Source organism: Pogoniulus pusillus, chromosome 22 (assembly GCF_015220805.1).
Source record: "Pogoniulus pusillus isolate bPogPus1 chromosome 22, bPogPus1.pri, whole genome shotgun sequence".
In the NCBI taxonomy this organism is placed as follows: Eukaryota; Metazoa; Chordata; class Aves; order Piciformes; family Lybiidae; genus Pogoniulus; species Pogoniulus pusillus.
The window spans coordinates 19,237,795-19,257,121 of NC_087285.1; the positions used below are offsets into that span (position 1 = coordinate 19,237,795).

Sequence of the window (19,327 nt, forward strand, 5' to 3'; positions counted from 1 at the left end):
TACCCCTGGGACATCAAGGAAACCTTTCCTCACCCGTGGGCTGAAGTATGAGTGCAGCAGGGAAGCAGCTGTGTCTCTGCTCCTGTCACAGCACCCGCCGGGCACCAACACCACCCACACCACCTGCCCTCGGTGGGAGACGAGAGGGCAGCACACGGCTGGGGGAAAGCCCCTTCTTGCCCACTCTACTGGGGCAGCCCACCCGTGCCCAGGCAGCAGCCACAGGCGAAGGGGTGAGAAAGTGGCTGAGGGCAAGATGGGAGTGAGCCCAGAGCCGCCCCGCAGGACGCGAGGAAGGTGAGAACGGCAGCGGCGCTGCGGTTAGTCAGCGCCGGGAGCTGTGCCACGCCGGAGGCTGCTGCAGCCCGGGGGGGCTTTGGGCCACCTGCTGTGCCTGGCCTCGTTTCGGTGATGATTTGGAGATGGCTCCGAGGAGGGGGGCAGCCCGGCAGCGGGAGCTGGTGGGACGTGCAGAGGGAGGACCAGGAAGAAACTGTGGGAGCTTGCTGGGGCTAATCGCCAGGGCCCCTGGCCGCCGAGTCCGGGGCTGCGAGGCTCGGAGGACAGCTGCCGCAGGTGCTAAAGCCAAGAGCCTGTCACCTGCCGGGGCTGCAACCGCCAAGGAGACACGTGTCCGCCAGGCTTGGACCAAAGGTCCCAGCGCTGATGGGGACATGGGGTCGATCAGCCCCATTCCTGGCACAGGGAGGACCCTGCGGCTGGAAGGAGGCAGGGGAGGACATGGGAGCGGGGACGCAGCAGATGCATTTCGTCACCCGGCCACGGGACATGTGTGTGTGTTGGGGGAAGGGACGCCTGGGTGTGTGGGTGCATTTATTGCCTCTACCCGCCGGCACCGGCTCCCTGTGCACACACGAGCGGCAGGGACCCAAGGGCACAACCCACAGCTCGCTGGACTTTTACCCTGCTGTGCAAACAGGCAGGCGCCAGATTAGGGTATCAGTTGGAATTTCATCCTGTCAACGGCACCCGCAGCCTCTCTGGGCGGGCGTGGAGCATCTTCCCTCTGGCCCAGCCCCTCGCCAGACCACGGGCACCCCAATGCGGCAGGTGGTTTGGGGATGGACATTTCATCCTTCCTCCCCTAGGACTCCACTGTCCTTTAGGCATCCCCCTTGACAGTGATGGCGAGGCCTGGAGCTGAGCTGCCACCACCCCATCTGCTACCAGGGCAGGACTCCACCAAGCAGTCCCCATGTGGTGGTGGTAAAGCTGGCTGTCAAAGGCAGCTGAAACCAGGTGAAGGAGCAGGGTGCGTGTGGAGAAGCCAACTCTGGGCCTGGGCACCACTCTAGAGTCTCCACACAGAAGTGACCCCAGTTGCCCCACTCCATTTCAGCTCTTTGGACCATTCAGTCCCATCCCTATTATCATATGGTACCAGCCCTGTGTTCTTTACCTCCTCCAGCCTGTTTTATCTCCTGATGCTCCACATCCCCTTGCAGGGGTGGAGAGAGGCAATGGTCCATGTCATGGGCAGCCCTGGCGCCGTGCTGGTGAGCATGGTGTCACCGGGGTGCAGCGGTGGGTGCAGCACTAGGTGCAGCCTCTATTGCAAGATCAAGAACAAACCCTTTGCTCTGGCCCTCTGCAATGCCACATCATCCTGCTTCTGCAGCTGCATCTCCTCCACCCATGAGGACTTTATCCTGCACCAGGTGTCTCTCCACAGCCACTTGCCCTACCTGTGCATCTCAATGCAAAAGTCCCCAGCTCTTCCTGGGCAACGTTTGGAACATTTCTGGGGGCTGGAGGAGTCATTCTGGACAAAGATCTGGGGTACAGCCCCTTGCTTAGTGCCTTGTAGGACCAGGGGGATGTGACTAGGATGGAGAGAGGATAGCGTCTGGCAGCGATGCCAGCTGTCCCAGGCACTATCTCACATCCTCATTCTCTGTTTGCTCTTCTTGGACAAGGAGGATATTCAGCCTGTCAACAGCCATAAAATGAGATTAGAGGCCAGGAGGCGCCAATGGGAGGAGGCCACGTCTGTGGGCAGCTGGCCTTGTTCTTTGGCCTCCATCAGCCCAAGCCTGGCCTCACCCTTTTCCTGGCTGGCCTTGGGGCTGTGAGATTGCCGCCACCAGGTCGCCTGGCATGGCCAGCTTTGTGGCAAAGGGATGGGATGTAGCCTTGCCATGCAGTGGTGTGGGCCATGCCACCACCGGCAATGTCCCTGCTGGATCCAGACATCCAGTTCTTCCCAGAGAGAGCGATTGGCATTGGAATGGGCTGCCCAGGGAGGTGGTGGAGTCGTTGTCCCTGGAGGTGTTCAAAAAAAGACTGGATGAGGCACTTAGTGCCATGGTCTGGTGGATTTGGACAGGGCTGGGTGCTAGGTTGGGCTGGTTGAGCTTGGAGGCCTCTTCCAAACTGGTTGATTCAATGATTCTATGATCCCTCTGCACCCTTTGGAGTAGGACTGGGCAGAACCCCTTGCTCCCGACCCCAGCTGTGCTCAGGGGCATCAGTGTTGGTGCGACTTCGGAGCTGGCATCCCTGGAGGGGAAGAGACAGCAATGAACCCGTGGCACGAGGGATTCCTGCTCGGTTTTATTTTCACTGATGCCTAAAAAACAAAAAGGAAAACCAGTTCTGCCTTATATACACAAAAACTGAGCCAGAGCCCTGAGCCAATGCAAACATTCATCCTCACCACCAAGCACAGCTGGCAGTGGTGGCCAAGACAGAGATCTCTCCATGGGAGGGAGATTCAAATCCTGTGAGAGCTGGAGCAAGGTGGGATGGCAGGAACTCACTTGTAAAAGCCACAGTGAGCCTGGGTACCTTCTTTTCTGAGCCAGGAGGAGCTGGGAGAGGTGCAAGGCTGGTGCTGGACAAGGCGATGCACAAGCAGTGCCGTGTGTGCAGTGAGGGCTCAGCTGGGCACTCAGCAGCGGGCAGGGAATGTCTGCTGCTCCACCTCTCTGGAGGCTGGAGGGACAGCGCTGGGAAAGGCCATGAGAGCTGCTATGCAGACTTGAAGTCCCTCAGCCCTGTCTTGACCTCGGGAAGCTGCAGCCCAGGAGTACCTGGCACAGCCCTGAGCAGGAACCACAGACTCCCCTGTGGCCCAGCTGTGCCCCACTGGTGTTTGGGGTATCAGACTAAGCAGGGAGAAAGGACACTTCAGCTACAGGTCACCAGCAGGAAAAGAGGGATATCAGTTACTGGCCTAGGACACACAGTGAGCAAGAGGAGGTGCAGGGCTTGGAGGAGGGAGGGCATAGAAAGCAAAATCCTGGAGTCCTTTGGGTTTTGAAGAAAATAGGAACAAGCCATTCTCTGTGGAAAAGAAACCTCTTCATTACCACCATGCACACAAGCCCTGCCTCTGCCTGAGACACCCCCTGCCCACCCTGAAAGCAGCTCCTGGTGCCCACGGCAGCTTCCATCCCTGAAAGCAGCAAGCCAAAGCATTGGTCCTTCTGGACCCGTCCTGATGGCAGATCTTCTTCTCCTCCTTCCCCCAAGGGAAGGTGGTCTCATGGCTCAGCAGCATGGTCTGACTCCAGTATGCCTGTTCCTGGCCCCTTTCCTTCCCCTCCCTATCCTTCAGGTGGAGGATGGCTGCAGTGCCACATTGCCATGGCACAGGTAGGCACACCAGGGCTGCTGGACACATGATGTGGCTCTATGGCTGCAGAGGCAGAGATGAGGGCACAGGAGGGGGTGCTGCCAGAGTGGCAAGGGGACATGGGTAAAGGCCTGTGGGGACTCTTTGCAAGGATGTGCTCCAGCTCACCACCACTGCCATGGTTTAGAGTCCCACCTTGTGTCTACTGGCTCCCACAGTCCAACCTTTGCCTTGGCACTCCCCTTCCCAGCGCGGCAGATCCAGGAGTTCAGCTCAGCAAGAATTTGCTTTGCCTCGAGTCCAGTCAGATCTTTTTTCTAGTTCAGACTTGTTCAAACTGCCCCAAGAGCACCAGGCAGCTACATCACCAGGAGGACCAAAGGAGGCATCTTACCAGCTCCACTGGAAGCACCATTGGGAAGTCATCCTCCACCACCAACCTCTTTCCTTCTGCTGACATTAGGACCTTGCTTTGGGCTGCAAATACTAGAGACCAGACCAGTGCCTGCTTCTTGCAGGAGACCAACACTACCTAACCTATGCTTTTTACGTAGGAAAGAACCCAGCACTCCCTTGGGAAGGTCCTGGTGCCACCTGGCCCAGCCTCACTGGTCACCCCATTGGTTCAGCAAGGGACCGTTGTGTCTTTGGGAAGGGGCTGTCACCCTCCAGCACCCAAGGCCCGGCTGGGCTCTGCTGTGTAGTGCTTCTTTCTTGGTGTCTGTGGCTGGTGAGGGGGGATTAAGGCATGAATTCTTCCTTGATCGTCAGAGGAGACGAAGAGACAAGGTTTGGGGCACTGCTGCTGCAGAGGCCTCCAATGGGTCCCAGTGTGCCAGCAGCTGGTGGGGTTGGCGTGGTGGTGCTGGTGGGCTGGCTCTGCTGCTGCATCTTCTTTTTGTTCACCTTCCTCTCCTTTGCTCTCCGATTTTGAAACCAGATTTTCACCTACAGAAAGATGAAGATGGTGATGCAGATGACAACTGCCCTGGTGAGATCCCATCTTGAGTACTGCCTTCAGTTTTGGGCTGCCCAGTTTAAGAGGGACAGGGATCTGCTGGAGAGAGTCCAATGGAAGGCTACGAGGATGATTAGGGGACTGGAGCACTGCCTGATGAGGAGAGGCTGAGGGACCTGGGGCTGCTTAGTCTGGAGAAGAGAAGACTGAGAGGGGATCTAACAAATGTTTGTAAATATCTGAGGGCTGAGGGTCAGGAGGGGAGGGGACAGGCTCTGCTCACTTGCCCCCTGGGGTAGGACAAGGAGCAATGGGTGGAAGCTGCAGCACAGGAGGTTCCAGCTCAACACAAGGGGGAACTTCTTTAGTGTAAGGGTCCCAGAGCACTGGCACAGGCTCCCCAGAGAGGTTGTGGAGTCTCCTTCCTTGGAGGCTTTCAAGGCCTGTCTGGATGTGTTCCTGTGTGACCTGAGCTAGATTGTATGGCCCTGCTCTGTCAGGAGGCTTAGGCTCTCTTTGGGTCCCTTCCAACCCCTAACATCCTGTGAGCCTGTGTGATCCTATGATCCTGTGAACCCCCGGGGCAGGGAGAGCACTCCAGAGTTTGAAAGAGATGGGAGATGTGTGGAGGGAGGTGGGACCACCACCTTGCCTTTCCCTCCTCCAGCCCCTCCTCCAGCTGGGACACGGTTTGCAGGGACACTGCAGCACTGACCTGCCGTTCAGTGAGCCCCAGGGCGGCAGCCAGCTCGGTCTTGCGGCGGATGGTGATGTAGCGGCTGTAGTGAAACTCCTTCTCCAGCTCCAGGCGCTGGTGGTCCGTGTACACCACCCGGTACTTGTCTTTCGTCCTGGTCTTGCCTGGCAGAGAGAGCAGAGCAGGAGTGAGCCAAGAGGTGACGAAAGGCAGCAGTGGAGGAGCAGAAGCATCCCTTAAGGATGTGGAGAAGATGCACAAGCACCTGCGGAGAGCCCAGGAGAAGCATGGCGATGCTCTGGGGACCAGTAGAGAAGAGCATCGTCAGGCTCCCTCTGGATTGAACGCCCATCCTGGGTGGCCAGGGTGCTTCTCTGTGTTGGAAAGTACCTGGCCTTTGGGGAAACTGCTTGGTGGAAGGAGTGGGAGGGATTCAGGGGCATTCTGAGAAGGTGGACCATAAATCCCATGTGCCATGACACACTGACCCCAAGAGGAGCAGAACTGCAGACCCTGCTGTGGGGCCAAGGGCAAGCTGCCTGCACAAACACAGCCTGGGAGGGCTGGAAGAATCCCAGCTCTTTGCCAGGGAGGCCAAACACAAGGTGTCAGTACTTGGAGGCACAAGGAAAGATGGAAAGCCCAGGGACGACAGCATTTGTCTGCCACCAGGAGGGTTATTTTCCTTCTCCCTCTACTCAGCTAAGCCAGAGGGCAGTGCTTATTCACTTGGTACAGTCCTTACACATGCACTGAGGAAAGCCCACATGATGCCCAAGCACTCCTGGGGAGTGGCTCGACAGGCCAGTGGGATTTGACCCAAACTAGCCCAAATCTCACTTTGGATCACCCCAGACACAGACAGAGCAGCACACCTATGGGCACAGAGATGCATGTCCCATGGGGCTGCCAACAGCACCTGCTGCTTTCTAGCAGAAAACCAGAGCCAAACACAGCCTAGAAACTCTCCCAGTTAGCTCCTTCATTACTCCACTTGTGGACAGGCTAAGCCAATGCCTCAAATGCTGCCTGGGCTGGGGGCTGTGGGGAGCAAGGGTGGCACTTTGAGGAGGGACACTCATTCCCAGCAGTTTGCTGATGCTTTTCCTTTGCAGAAGAGCCCATGGACAGGGAATAAACACAGCTGGAGATATTTGTTTTGGACTATTTGTTTCTCCACCCAAAATGACAAAATCCTGCTGCAGAGTGTCAAGAAGGACAGACCCTTGCTTTCAGCCAAGCAGCCAATGGTCCTTATGACTGGGAACTTGGCCATTTGTTTCTCTGGCAGACATTCACCCATCTTCTCCTGAATTTCTGCTTCTAAGAGCAATGCTGCCATAGGAAGGAGCAGGAGCAAGCCAGGGATTTCCCTGGGGCTGCCCTGGGTGAACCAGTGTGGACAAGATATTGCCCATCACTGCTGCAGGTGTTCAGGGAGGGATTCTGAGTGACCCAACAACTTGTAGAACCTCACCTGCAGCTGCTTCACCCAGGAAAAGGGATCTTTGTGTGCCTGCCACCTTGCTCATTCATTCCACTTACCGAGTCCTTAGCAGTCAGTTTGGGCCAAATCAGATGGACACTGAGAAGTCCCAGCACTGTTATTCAATCCTGCTCGTCCTAGTGGTTTGGGTGGCACAGAGCAAAACTCTACTTCAGAGATTCCAGAAATTCCAGACTCAAACCTAATCAGACATCAGAGAGTCTGCACAGAGCAAACCCTCAAGCCCCAGGCTGAAAATCTCTTTCTCAACTAACTCAGTTTTATTTTCAAGGTTGTCTCTCCTCTGCTTTCCTGTTGCAAGCAGATGGGGACTTTCTTAAGCCATTTATGCTGAAGGCTACATCTAAAAGTGCTGGAGCCAAGGCAACCCGTGGTCCCAGTCTACTGTGAGTGGGAAAGGGGATGCTGCAGGATCCTTTCTCTTGCAGCATCTCAAGGGGTGCAAAAAGATAGCTGGATTCCTACAAAATAAGCAAGAGCCAGCACAGGCCCAGCTTCTGCAGTTGGCTACCAAGCAAACCATGTGTGGAAGCAAGAGTGGACACATCACTGGGCAAGGGTGGGAGCAGGGGTGGGCACAGGAGACTTCTCATTCTGCTGAGACTTGACCACAGTGCTCCCAGGCACAAAAGCAGCAGCTCCATGATTCAAGTCAGGACCTGGTTTTCATGGCTATGTCATTCTCTGTGTCCTCCTGCCATTGCTCCTGTAAGTGCTGGCAGGGTCTCAGCACAACATGAGGATCTCAGAACAGCCCCCAAGAAGGACCAAAGCTCCCTAGTGATGCGTAGAGGAGGGCAGGAGCACAGCAAGGCTGCAAGGCAGCCAAGACTAGAAACCAGAGCTCCCTGCAGCAGGACTGGGCTTTAGCCACTAAGTCATGTGTGAGGGATGTTATGAATTCAGTCACTGCTCCAAGCCAGCCCACCCAGGGCTCTTTGGAAGCGAACACCTAATCCCTCCTCACAAACCTGCCCCTGGCCACGCTGGGTGACTGCAGGTCAAAACAGGGTGAAAAAAGCAATTTGATTGAGCAAGATGTGTGTGGAGATGTCTGCAGGCACAGGGCTGAGACACAGTGATTAGTATGGAAGGGTCTAGGGCAGCACCACTGGGAATTTGCCTTCTCTCTGGCGCATGTGGGCTGTGGCAGCTTGGGGCAAAACTGACCACAGCCCAGTGTTAGTTTGGAGTGATGCCAAGGGCAGCCAGTCCTGCAGGGCCCCACACTGTTCCCTTGCTCTCCCAGAGGGGGGCCTCTGTCCTTCCCAGGGGTCTCTGCTGCCTCTCACTGCCCTGCAGGTGAAGAGTTCATCTTCAGAAGAAGGACTTCTGCATCCCAGCCCAGGAGGGACCTGCGCTGAATGTGCAAACACAGCGATTCCCAGGGAGTTACAGAATAAACCAGATGTACCAGCAGAGATTTACACCAGGTTTAGCAGAGCTCAGTGAGGAACCAGGCTCCCTCTGTCTGTTCCAGGCTCAGGGATTCCTACAAGTTATTTTCTTTCTCATATTAATTTATCTTTCTTCCCCCCCCTTATTCTCTTTCATTTGAAAGGAAAACCCTTTCTGAAGTAATAATGACTTTGAAAGGATCTTGCATGCAATATTGCTGTTTGAATGGCACTGCTTGGAGGAGGGGGGGAAAAAAAAACTTAGCAGCTGGAAAGCAAAGGAATTGACAGATGAAGTGAAAAAAGCTGAATTAAAGAATAAAGGAAGAAGGCGGATTGTGAATGCCACACATGCCATGGATTTCAGCAGGAATTATTATTTCCTGCTGCAGCTGTAAATAGATCCATCACAGCTCGTTCTTTGTTATTCCCTCCTCATGGCTCATCCTTGATGGAGCCTGGGCTTGGCCTCAGGTCTGGCAGATACCCAAATGTGCCCCAGGATCTCGCTTGCCCCATCGCTGGGCACCAGTTTCTTGCTGCTCAAGATTCAGGTAGCAAAGACTCCAAGCAGAGGGCTTAGAACCAAGCCAGGGGTGGGAAGTTCTGCATCTCAACTAATTGCTGGTTTCAGAGATGTTTGCTGAATTTGAGGATGTGTTGTGGGTGATTCATCAGAGGGGGGAGAAAAAGAAAACCCAACAAGACTTGCAAGAAATACTATTGACAATGAATAATTCAACTACCTTGAATATGAATGCTGGGTTGCACTTAACTCTCTCCTGCAGGCTTTTTTTATGGCTGTGTTAAAGGAAAAAGGAAATTTGGGATGAGCCAGCCTGCCTCCTTAGGGGGAACCCTTGTACCTGTGGGAAAACCCCAGCACTGCAGCAAGGAGCATGGCTGAGCAGAGGGATGCTTGCAGCAAAGCCTGGCAGAGGTGGATGGAGATGTCCCATGGCCAGGATAGCCCAGAGCTGTGGCTGCTGCACTGGAAGCGAGCATGGATTCGGCACACGGGGTGCAAAGGGCTTGCTGGTGATGCCTCCTAGCACAGTTGCCAGTCTCTTCCAGCCCTGCTATGTGTTTAAACTCCCTTCTGCTTGTCCCCAGAAGACCAGGCAAAGAAACTACTCAGGCAGCCAAATGGAGCCATTTGTGGGGCCAGTGGGAATGGTTTCGGCTTTGGGATCAAGGCAGGGCCAGTGGCTGCGTGGGGAGAGGGCATCGTTACTCCTGTTAATGTGTAACCCTAATAGCACTCACCTGAGCCACGATTAGATAAGGGAATAGCTTTAATGTGCTGTGCAAACCCCAAGGGACATGCTCCCGAGTGTGCAGCCACAGGCACTTGCACACACACAGGGGGACAGGGTCCCGACCCCCAGCATGGATCCACTCCCCACACCAGCTCTGCCTTGGGCAAAAGATGCTGGAGCTCCTGCCCTGGACAAAAGATGTTTGAGCTCCTGCCCTGGACCAGGAGCTTGGCAGGGGGAAGGAAAATCCAACCATCCCCAGCCCTGCAGGCTCATGGCCACAGTAAAGGCTGCCAGGGAGATGGCAGTTCACCCTCTCCAGCCCTGGCCTGCCCAGAGCATGGCTTTCAGTAAGGAACTCAGCCCCAAGCACACAGTGAGGAGTGTTTTGAGGCTGGTGTTGAACAACTGGGAAGGAACCTGTTCAAACCAGACACACAAGAGGCTGTGGAGTAGCAGTGGCACCCTGGGAGGGAGTAGAAAACGGCAAAGGAGCAAGAGCTGTGAGTGTTAATTGGCCATCATCTTTTCCCTGCTCCCACAGAGTGATGCACCCAGCCCCGTGTGCCCAGCACAGCTAAAAGAGGATCAGATCAGCCCCAGACAGAGGATCCTTATCCACACAACTCTTCCAGCCACTGCAGGAGCAGCTTGGCTGCCAGCAGCAAGGTGTAGAAACCCACACACTTCCCCAGAGGTCTCCATTTCACAGGTCAAAGCAGCTCCAAATTGCAGCAGCAGCAGCAAACTGGCTCCACGGGGAGCTGCAACGCAGCCATCAGGGCTCTGATCAGGGCGGCTGGGGTAGGGCAGTCCTGACCCACTCACCAGAGCTGCTGAGATGAGAGCCGAGTGCCACGGTGGCTGTCACGCCCCACCGCAGAGGTCCCTGAGGCTCGGGGACCTGGGCATGTGTCATGGTGCTTTGCACAGGAGGTGCTGGCGTGGGGGATGGAGGTGTCGCTGCCAGGCTGGCTGGCCCCGGGGCTCAGCAGCTCTGCATGCCCTGCTGCCCAGCGTCTCCTTGCCTGGCTGGCATGAAAAGCCTGGGCAAAGTGCTTCTGGAGCTGCCTTGCATGGCCTCACCCTCCTGGAAAGGCTCCATCCTGCCTACGTCTGCCCCTGCGCCGAGGGTCTGGTTCCACTCTCTCTGATGGCACCACAGAGTTTCGTAGTGCCAGCTGTGAGAGTTGGGGCTGTGCAGCCTGGAGAAGGGAAGGCTCCAGGGAGACCTTACAGCAGCCTTCCACTACCTGAAGGTCTACAAGAGAGCTGGGGAGGGACTTTTTACAAGGGCTTATAGTGGTAGGATGAAAGGGAATGGATTTAAGCTGGAAAAAGGTAGATTGAGACTGGATATTAGGAAGGAATTCTTTACAGTGAGGGTGGTGAGACACCAGAGCAGGGAAGCTGCTGATGTTCCCTCCCTGGAGGTGTTCAAGGCCAGGTTGGACAGGGCTTTGAGCAACCTGGTCTAGTGGAAGGTGTCCCTGTCCGTGGCAGGGGGTTTGAACTAGATCACCTTTAAGGTCCTTTCCAACTCAAACCACTGCATGATTCTGTGATTTTAACACTGAAAAGCAGCAAGTGTGAAATTCCTGAGCACCAGGGCAATCACTTGTCCACACTGGAGTCCAGGTGCAGCAAGACAAGGTGCAAGGCCACCTGCCTCTGGGTGGGTGCTCTCTCTCCATGATGAAACTGGCTCATTCTAAATGAGCAGCATCTGCTTGCAAAGAGGATAGAATCCTCCCCTCCCAGAAGGATCAGAGCTCTTGTTAGGATTTGCCATTCTCCCCCAGGGAGGAACTAGGGACAACTTCCCCCATTCCAGGCATAGCTTTGGCAATGCTACAGGTGAAGAAATTGAGGTGCAGATGCAGCTCCAAACCAGAGTGGAGACCCAGGCCAGAGTCATGGGTTCTGACCTCTGGTGGGACTCTCTAACCACCTTAACCCCTGCTCCTTCTGCAGCAACATGGGGGAAAACACACACACACTTCAAAGACAAGGACAGTTGGCAGAGCAACAGTCCCATGACAGGGACCCCAGGCCCAGAAAAGGGCTGAGGTTTGCTCCTAAAACTCAGGAGCCTCCAGGCTGACTGGAGCCACTCTCATATGGCAGCCAGATGTGCTCCAGATGCCTCTGTGTGTGAGGGGGTTGACTCTCCCTCACTGAGCAGCAGCAATGGCAGCCGTGATGCTGGTGCTCAGGATAGGCAGCCCAGCTCATTTCATTGTCCCTAAACCTACTGGACATGGGAACCCCACAGCAGCAGGGGCTGAGCCCCCTGACACTCTCCCTCTGCTTCCAATTGCTGCACACTCATTTGCACCACTCCTTAGCCCTTCCTCTGTGGCTTCAGAGAGGGGGTAAACCAGAGCCCCCCACCTTTCCCTGAGTTCTGGGAACCAGCAGGTCAGGGTTTTCACAAGCTAGCCCTCCCCGTGCATGCTGCACTATCATCAGCTCTTTCTCCTCTGCTGCAGGAAGCAGAGGAGTGATGGATGGGACAGCCCACGTGAGGCAAAGGGCCACAGCCATGTGGCTTGCTTCATCACCACCAGTAAGAAACCAGTCCCTCCTGAGGGCAATCCTTCCCCAGATCCCTGCCTGAGATCTTTCCCCTGCCAAAGGCTGTTGGATTTAGACAACTGCTGGGTGTCACAAACTGTGTGAGAGGAACCACACTCCTCACACCTCCCACCGCCCCCGTACATCCTTAATGGCTCTGTACTGCAGAGGGAGGGAATGCTGAATGAATTCTCACCCCTGGACCCCACCAAGGCTCTCCCACCTCTGCTCCAGCTCGGGGAAATGGACATTTCAGTCATCAGAGTTGAAGGCAGGACTCATCTGTGTCTGAGGGTGCTTGGGGTCCCCCCAATGAGTGTCTCTCCTGCCCTCATGGCAGCTCCTTGCCAGCTGTTCACCTGACCTTGACCCAAACAGAGGATTTCTTCCTGGTGCCAGCCTTCAGAGCAGACAGCAATGCTCCTGTGGGCACCCACTAGCAGTAAAACCTGTTTCAGCTTGGTACAAATGCTTCACCATGTCACCTGTCCTGGTGTCTGCAATCTCCTGCACATAGAGGACTGAGCTTCTCCTGCACATAGAAGACTGAGCTCTGTGCTCCCAAAAAAGCCTTTGCTGTAAGTGGGAGTGTGTGGCTGGTGGTGGCTCACCTGGAAGTTACGGCATGACAAAGCCAGGAGGCAGATATCAAGGCTTGGCACAGAGCTGAGCCAAGCAGAGCAGCCTGGCTGCTGGGAAGGGGCAGAAACAGCCGGGCAAAGTGCTGGATCTGGGGAGTGCAGACCGGTGTGCAGGAGCACAGGCTGGCCCTGCTGGCACAGTGGGATGGAGCCAGACCTGCACCCACACACGTGTGTAGAAGCACCCCCACTGCAAGCTTCATCTTGCTTGCAGGAGGTCCCCCCAGGGGCGTGAGGAGAAGGTTGCCAGTGGCCGCAGTGTGTTCTTGGACAAGGCACAACCCCAGGGACTGGGCACTGGGCAAGCGTTTCATAGAATCATGGGATCGTTTCAGCTGGGAATGACCCTCAGGGTCAAGTCCAAATGTTGCCTCAGCACTGTCAGGTCACCACAAAACCATGTCCTTCAGCACCACATCTGCACATCTTTGAAATCCCTCCAGGGATGGTGACTCCACCACTTCCCTGGGCAGCCTGTTCCAGGGCTTGGAAACCCTTTCAGTGAAGAAACTTTTCCTAACATCCAATATAAACCTCCCCCTGTGCAACTCAAGGCCATTTTCTCTCATTCTATTGCTTGTCACCCCAGAGAAGAGACTCACTCTCACCACACTACAACCTCCTTTCAAGCAGTTGTAGAGAGCAAAAAGGTCTCCCTTCAGCCTCAGTTTCTCCAGATTAAAGCAGCCCAGTTCCCTCAGCTGCTCCCCACTCTGCTCCAGGTCATATCTTCCAGCAGCTGCACTGATCTTCTTTGGACATGCTCCAGCACCTCAATGTCCTTCATGAAGTGAAGGGGCCCAAACCTGAAGGCACTACTCAAGGTGTGGCCTCACCAGTGCTGCTGAGTGCAGGGGAACTATCACTTCCTTACTCCTGATGGCCATGCTGTTTCTAGTACAAGACAGGAATTTCCCAGCCCTGCAGTGATTCAACCCTTTATTTTGGCAACTGGCAGATTCCTTCCGTTGCTCCCATGGTTTTATGAGTGCTGAGCCAAGCACCACCAGCCAGGCTTCAGTGCCAGGTCAAAGACCACATGAGCACGGGAGGGTGAGGAGCACTGGGTTGCACGAGGGCTGGCCAGCACGTGCGGGCTGGAAACAACCCACTCCAGGGCATCACCTTTGCATCAGCCCTGGGGCACCGAGCCCAGATCCAGCTCATTCAGACCTGCCACCTGGTTGGATTTGGCCCAGCTGCATCAGGAGAAGGAGGACAGCAAGGTGATGGTGCCAGCTGGGCACTAGGACTCCTCTCTCCCTTGGCAGCCCCATCGGGCTCAGCCTGTCCTTAGCACGGCAGAGCAGGGGGAAGGATGCAGCTCCTTATCCAGGTGATCACAAAGCTAACAGCGATGGAGTGGGTGTCCTTGAAGGGTCCCCTGGAGGAAACATCTGCCATTGGCCAGGGGTTTAAAGTGTCCCTCTGCTAATCCTGGGGTATTAGCCAGCCAAGCCCCTCACGTAGGTATGGGAAGCCCATTTTTGTGCAAGGAAAGTCAATCCTAGGAAAGTTTGGACGGCCTGCACCTTGGCCAGCAGACTCAGTGGTCAACAAATCCCAGCTGGGGCCAGGAGCAGGTTATGGGTTAATAATTCAAGGGGTGAGGATTGATGTGCCCAAAGCATGCACACACCAAGCAACCTGGAGGAAGGGTCTCACAGTGAGCATAGAATCATACAATCAGTCAGGGTTTGAAGGAATCACTAAGACCATCTAGTTCCAACCCCCCTGCCATGGGCAGGGACACCTCACGCTAGATCAGGCTGCCTAGAGCCTCATCCAGCACCTATGTCCTAAAGAAGAGTCCTCCATGGAGGAACTGACCAGTTCTGTCCTCCAGCCCCCACCCCAAAACATACCATGCACAGCAGGAACCTCACCTGTCCAAGGGAAATGTTTCTGTCTTATGTGGGAGGTTTTCACTCTTTCCTCCAGCTTTCATGGGCCTCACTAGGGCAACAAACTGAGCTGGAAAACTGTGCTGGAAGTAGTGAACACCCAGATGGGAGCTGCACACTTGCTCTCAGAATCAGAGTCCATCTGAATGGTTTCAGTTGGAAAAGACCTTTAAGATCATTGAATCCAGCCATTATCGAACTCTGCCAAGTCTGGTGCTAAGCCACATCCCTCAGCACCACATCTCTGAGACTTGTAAGCCCCTCCTGGGATGCTCCCTTCTCAGAGCACCACAGCTTGCTCCCCATCACCCCAAAACCTACCCTGGCGCCACACAAAGCTCCCAGCACATTCACCTCCCCAAGGGACGCCCCAATTGCACTTTCACTTGCAATATTTAGCACTGTGGCCCTGGCTGGATTAGTGACCTATAAGCCAGACCCTAGGCAGTATCTGAGGATTTGCATAGCTAAGGAGCAGAGGGTGAATTTCAAAGTTCAGCCAGCGGCTGCTTCCAGCCACCTTCCCGAGCTTTTTATAGAGCCAGGGTGCAATTCACAGGGAAGCTGGCAAATAATTGTGAATAAGGAGGAAGCATGAGGCTCTGACACGCTGCTCGTGAAGATTTTACAAGCAGAAAAAGAGGTGACACTGGAAGGAGAAAGGAGGCCTTGGGGACGTCTTCCAGCTTGGTTTCCTTTAACTCCCAGTTTCCAGCAGCCAGCCCTCAGGCATCACAATCTCTCCTGCCGCGGGGTTATCTTGGCTCAGCTGGGTGAAGCACGCCTGCATTTAGCAACAGGTACATAGAATCATCCCCCTGTGAAGCCTGACTCTCTGATGAGTCACTGGGAGATGTCTCACTGATCATTTTTAGGGGGGAGCTCTGGCTTGCATTTGTAGGAGTGTGGTGTGTGTATCCCCCCCCCCCCCACACACACTCATATTCCCTGTGTAACATTTTTCTCTTAGCACCACCCAGCTCTCTCCCAAAAGCTTTCAAACTACAGCCAAGAGCTGTTTGTACAAGGCATGACAGAGAGGGAACCTTCATTTACAGCCCTCTGAAGTATTATGATTGATTGCATTCACAATGAAACTGTTGATATTTATAGCCAAAAAGAAGAAGTCCATCTACTCATTTCCTATTCCCACTGGGGTGAGATGGGCAGGCTAATGGAGCTGATTCAAGTCCAGCTTATTGATTTCAATAAAACAGCTCATCTAAGAATTTCATCCTTATCTATGCCAAATCCAACTCTGCCCTGCTCTCTTTCAAGCTTAATGGAGAATGGTTCTCTTTTTTAGGCTCTGTTTTAATTTCAAAGGCAGCCCTAGAAAACCAGCTCCCAGCACATGATCCCAGCAGCAATTTAGCACCAGCAGCGCTGGGCTTGGACCCAGAAGAGACACAAGGAAAGGGCTTTAACCCACAAGTGCCTTAAAAAGGGATCTCACTGGCCACCTGTCCTGAGGAAATGCCACAAGAAAGGGCCTTTCACCCTGGCACCCATCCCTGCACAGCTGGGGCTGGGCTGGGGCAGCATCCCTGTGTGCAAGGGGACCAAGGCTGATTATGTTTCCCTTTGTGTGGATTTAATCTAAGAGATACAAACTAAGCAGCTAATGATATTTTTCCAGAATTCAATCAACTCAATTGTCATTTAACTCAATCAGAGGCACTTTCAAGCCCCTGTTTTATCTCAGCCCCACTGCTGGGTGTAAAGCCGTGCCCTTGATCCCGAGGAGGCATGTGCTGATACCTTTCTCCCCTCATTAATTTGCCCTCCTGCCTCCCTCCTCAGAAGAAACCAAGGTATGTGGACATGCAAAACCTGCAGAAGCAGTGGGTCCTGGCTGCACGGGGTGGGGGAGGCTGGGCTGCTGGAGCACATCCTCTTTCCATGCCTGAGCCCCAGCCTGCCTGTGGGCTTCCATCACTGGGTATAAGGGAGGCATTTTTCCTAAATATGTATACTGAGTGCTTAGCACGGGCCAGGAAATACCACCCTGCCTCTCCCCTCCTCTTTCCAGACTGGGGCTGGGCTTTTCCATTTGTCAGGATGCTCTGCCTGCTCCACCACAGCTACTAGTCCTGCTGGGACAACTCCATCCCCACCATGCAAACCTAGTAGACATCAGGAGCTGTTTTCCACAAGTACCTCTGCATGAGTTCTCTACACAGGACTCGGTCAGCAGGGAGCCAGAAACAAGCCTAACATCGGAGACACTCTGCAAACAGGGAGCCCTGGTCCTGATCCTGCAGATACGGACAATCAAAAGCAAAACTGCCCTCAAGAGATGCCCGGTAGTGAGTTTGGCTCCAGCAGGGCTCCCTAGAGCTCAAGGCCAGCAAAAGAGAGGGAGGGAGGTGGGAGGTCCAGGCAAACCTGGCAGGCAGAAGGTCCAGGCTGGGCTGGCAGTGGCGGTCAAAGCCTGTAGGGGAAGATGAAAGAGCACGGGCAGGACAGGACAAAGGAACCCCGCACCTCACCTCACCGCCAAAGGAGCCAGCCACCATCTCCATGACAAAGCAAAAGCCATGTCAATTTGGGCTGGCCCCAAGGGGGGATCTGCTCAGTGCCTTTGAAGTGGGCAGCAGGGCCCCTCACCCATTGCGGGCAGGGGGCTGGGGTCACCCAGACGCTTCCCCCTCTGCCTCCAGGTCAGGAGTTCAGCGGGGACAGGACCCTGGGAACAGCATGACAGTAGGCACAGGAGAGAGGAGCAGCCACGCAGGAGGTGCATGGCACCCACACGCTGCATGCACACACGTGTGGTGTGCTGCACCCAGAGCACTCAGATGCACCCTCCACGTGGCAGAGGCACCCAAAGCACCACATTTTACACTCACCCCAGGTGTGTGCACACCCTGCCGCTCACACACACTCTGTGTGCACACACACCACATCTCGGTGCACACACAGTGCGTGCACACATCCCCCCCCGTGTGTGCCTGCGCACCGCATCTGGCACATGCACTGTGTGCACGCACCCTGCACCTTGCACAGTCACCCTGGCATGCAGCAGCATCCCCTGGGACACTTGGCTGGCACATCTGTGGAGCAAGCCCCACGCACACACTTGGAGTTCACGGTGCCTGGCACACACACACACACGCTGTGTAACACCTCTCATGCACACGCAGCAGCCTGCCTCTGCACAGCTCTGTCTGGCACCTTCCCTGCACACAGGTACACGCACACCACGGCATGCAGCTTGCACACACATTTGCACGCCCCTATACTCAGACTCTCACACAGCTGCACATCAGCTTAGGGCTTCAGCTCTGTGCACTCACCCTTGCACGTATGGAGTACCCCATCCAACACCCCCGCAGGACCCATGGGGTCTCTGGCTCTGCCCATCCTACCCAGCAGTGGCAGGCAAGGGCAGGGCTACAGGGGCAGAGACTGGCTAAGGCTTTTCAACCATCTAACTCTGGCTGCCAGCAACGTGGAAGGACGGTGCCCTCGCTGCCCATTCTCAGCCCCTGCCACCTCGGCACTAGGGTCTCCCTGTTCTTTGGGGACCAGGCGCCACACTGGGGGCAGCCCAAGCACACTGTCCCTCTCGGGAGTTCGTTTCCATGCAGAGAGAACCACAGAGCAGGATCTGGCCCCTCAGGACTTCAAGCCCAGGGATCCTGTGCAGTGGGGAAGGTGCAGGGCTGGAGGGTTTCCTTACCGCTGTTGCTGGTGCTGGGAATGCTGCGCCTCATCCACTCGTAGGGGGTGCGTCTCTGGGGGTTAGGGGAGAGCTGGGGAACAGAGCTGCTGATGGGTGGAGGCAGGAGTCCAGAGCCCGGGGGCTGGATGGGGTTAAAATCTGGGGGGCTGAATCCAAACTGTCCCGGGCTGGCGGTGGAAGGTGCAGCAGCGGTCCCATAGGAATGCCAGTCCTCCTTGGCAGGGGTATAGGGAGAGCCCCAGGCTGCCGCCGGCTGCCCGTGGTGCGGGTCGTTGTTAATCCCTGGCACATGGTGGTAGCTGGCGAAGTCCGAGTACTGGGGCGGCCCCGGCATGTAGTTCTGGGGGCTGAGGTTGAGGCTGGGGTGCCGGACGGGGCTGGGATACATGTTGGTGTCCTTATCCAGAAGATAACCCACATACATCTTCCCTGGGCAGCTCCGGGCACATGCTGTGCCGCCCTGCTGCCGGCTGCGGGCCCGCTCGGGCTGGCGGGGAAGTGGCCGCCCCTGCCCCTCCTTCGCTGCCGCTCACCTGGGCGCCTTGGGGAGCTGTGTCCTGGGGCCAGGCACCTCCCTGCCCACAGGCTTTTATTGGGCCCAACCTCTCGGCAGCATTTGCATTGAAAGGCAGGTTTGCATTTCAAAGTGCAGGAACCTTGGCGGGTGTGGGGGGCGAGTTCAAACCTCCCACCCCAGCTGCAGGGGGGCTGTGGCAGTGGGTGACCTCGGGGCTCACTGAGGACCCCGTCTCTTCTCTGCTGTCACCACCCCACAGCTGTGCCCGTGCCATCAGCCGTGGTCTCGTTGCAGCAGGCAGTTTTGGCCATCGAGTGTCACCCGTGAGGAGCTCACCCCGACCCTGAGACCATCCCCAACGCAGGAGCAGGGTGGGCAGAGCCCTCGTGTTAAAGCGTGGCTGTAGGCAGGGAAAAGCTATGCCTGACATCAGCTCTGTCCCCACACTGGGGACACCAAACCCTTCCTCTAGGGTGTTTCTTTGCTGTGCCTGTTGCCAGCATCTCCCTCATTTGGAAGAAGAGGGCTGGTAGGAAGGCTCTGGGTCCTGCACTTCTCCATCTGGGGGCAAACAGCCCTCCAAC

At 55.6% G+C, this 19,327-nt stretch overlaps 1 protein-coding gene across 1 annotated transcript; it reads right to left on the reverse strand.

The window, feature by feature from the left end:
* Positions 1–4,339: 4,339 nt before the first annotated feature.
* Positions 4,340–18,650, reverse strand: CDX1 (caudal type homeobox 1). The gene is made up of 3 exons (XM_064161321.1): positions 18,224–18,650; positions 5,272–5,417; positions 4,340–4,546 (listed from the first exon to the last, which is right to left on the reverse strand). The coding sequence occupies exons 1-3, from the start codon at positions 18,648–18,650 to the stop codon at positions 4,340–4,342; spliced, it is 780 nt and encodes a 259-aa protein (XP_064017391.1).
* Between the last annotated feature and the right edge of the window lie 677 nt (positions 18,651–19,327).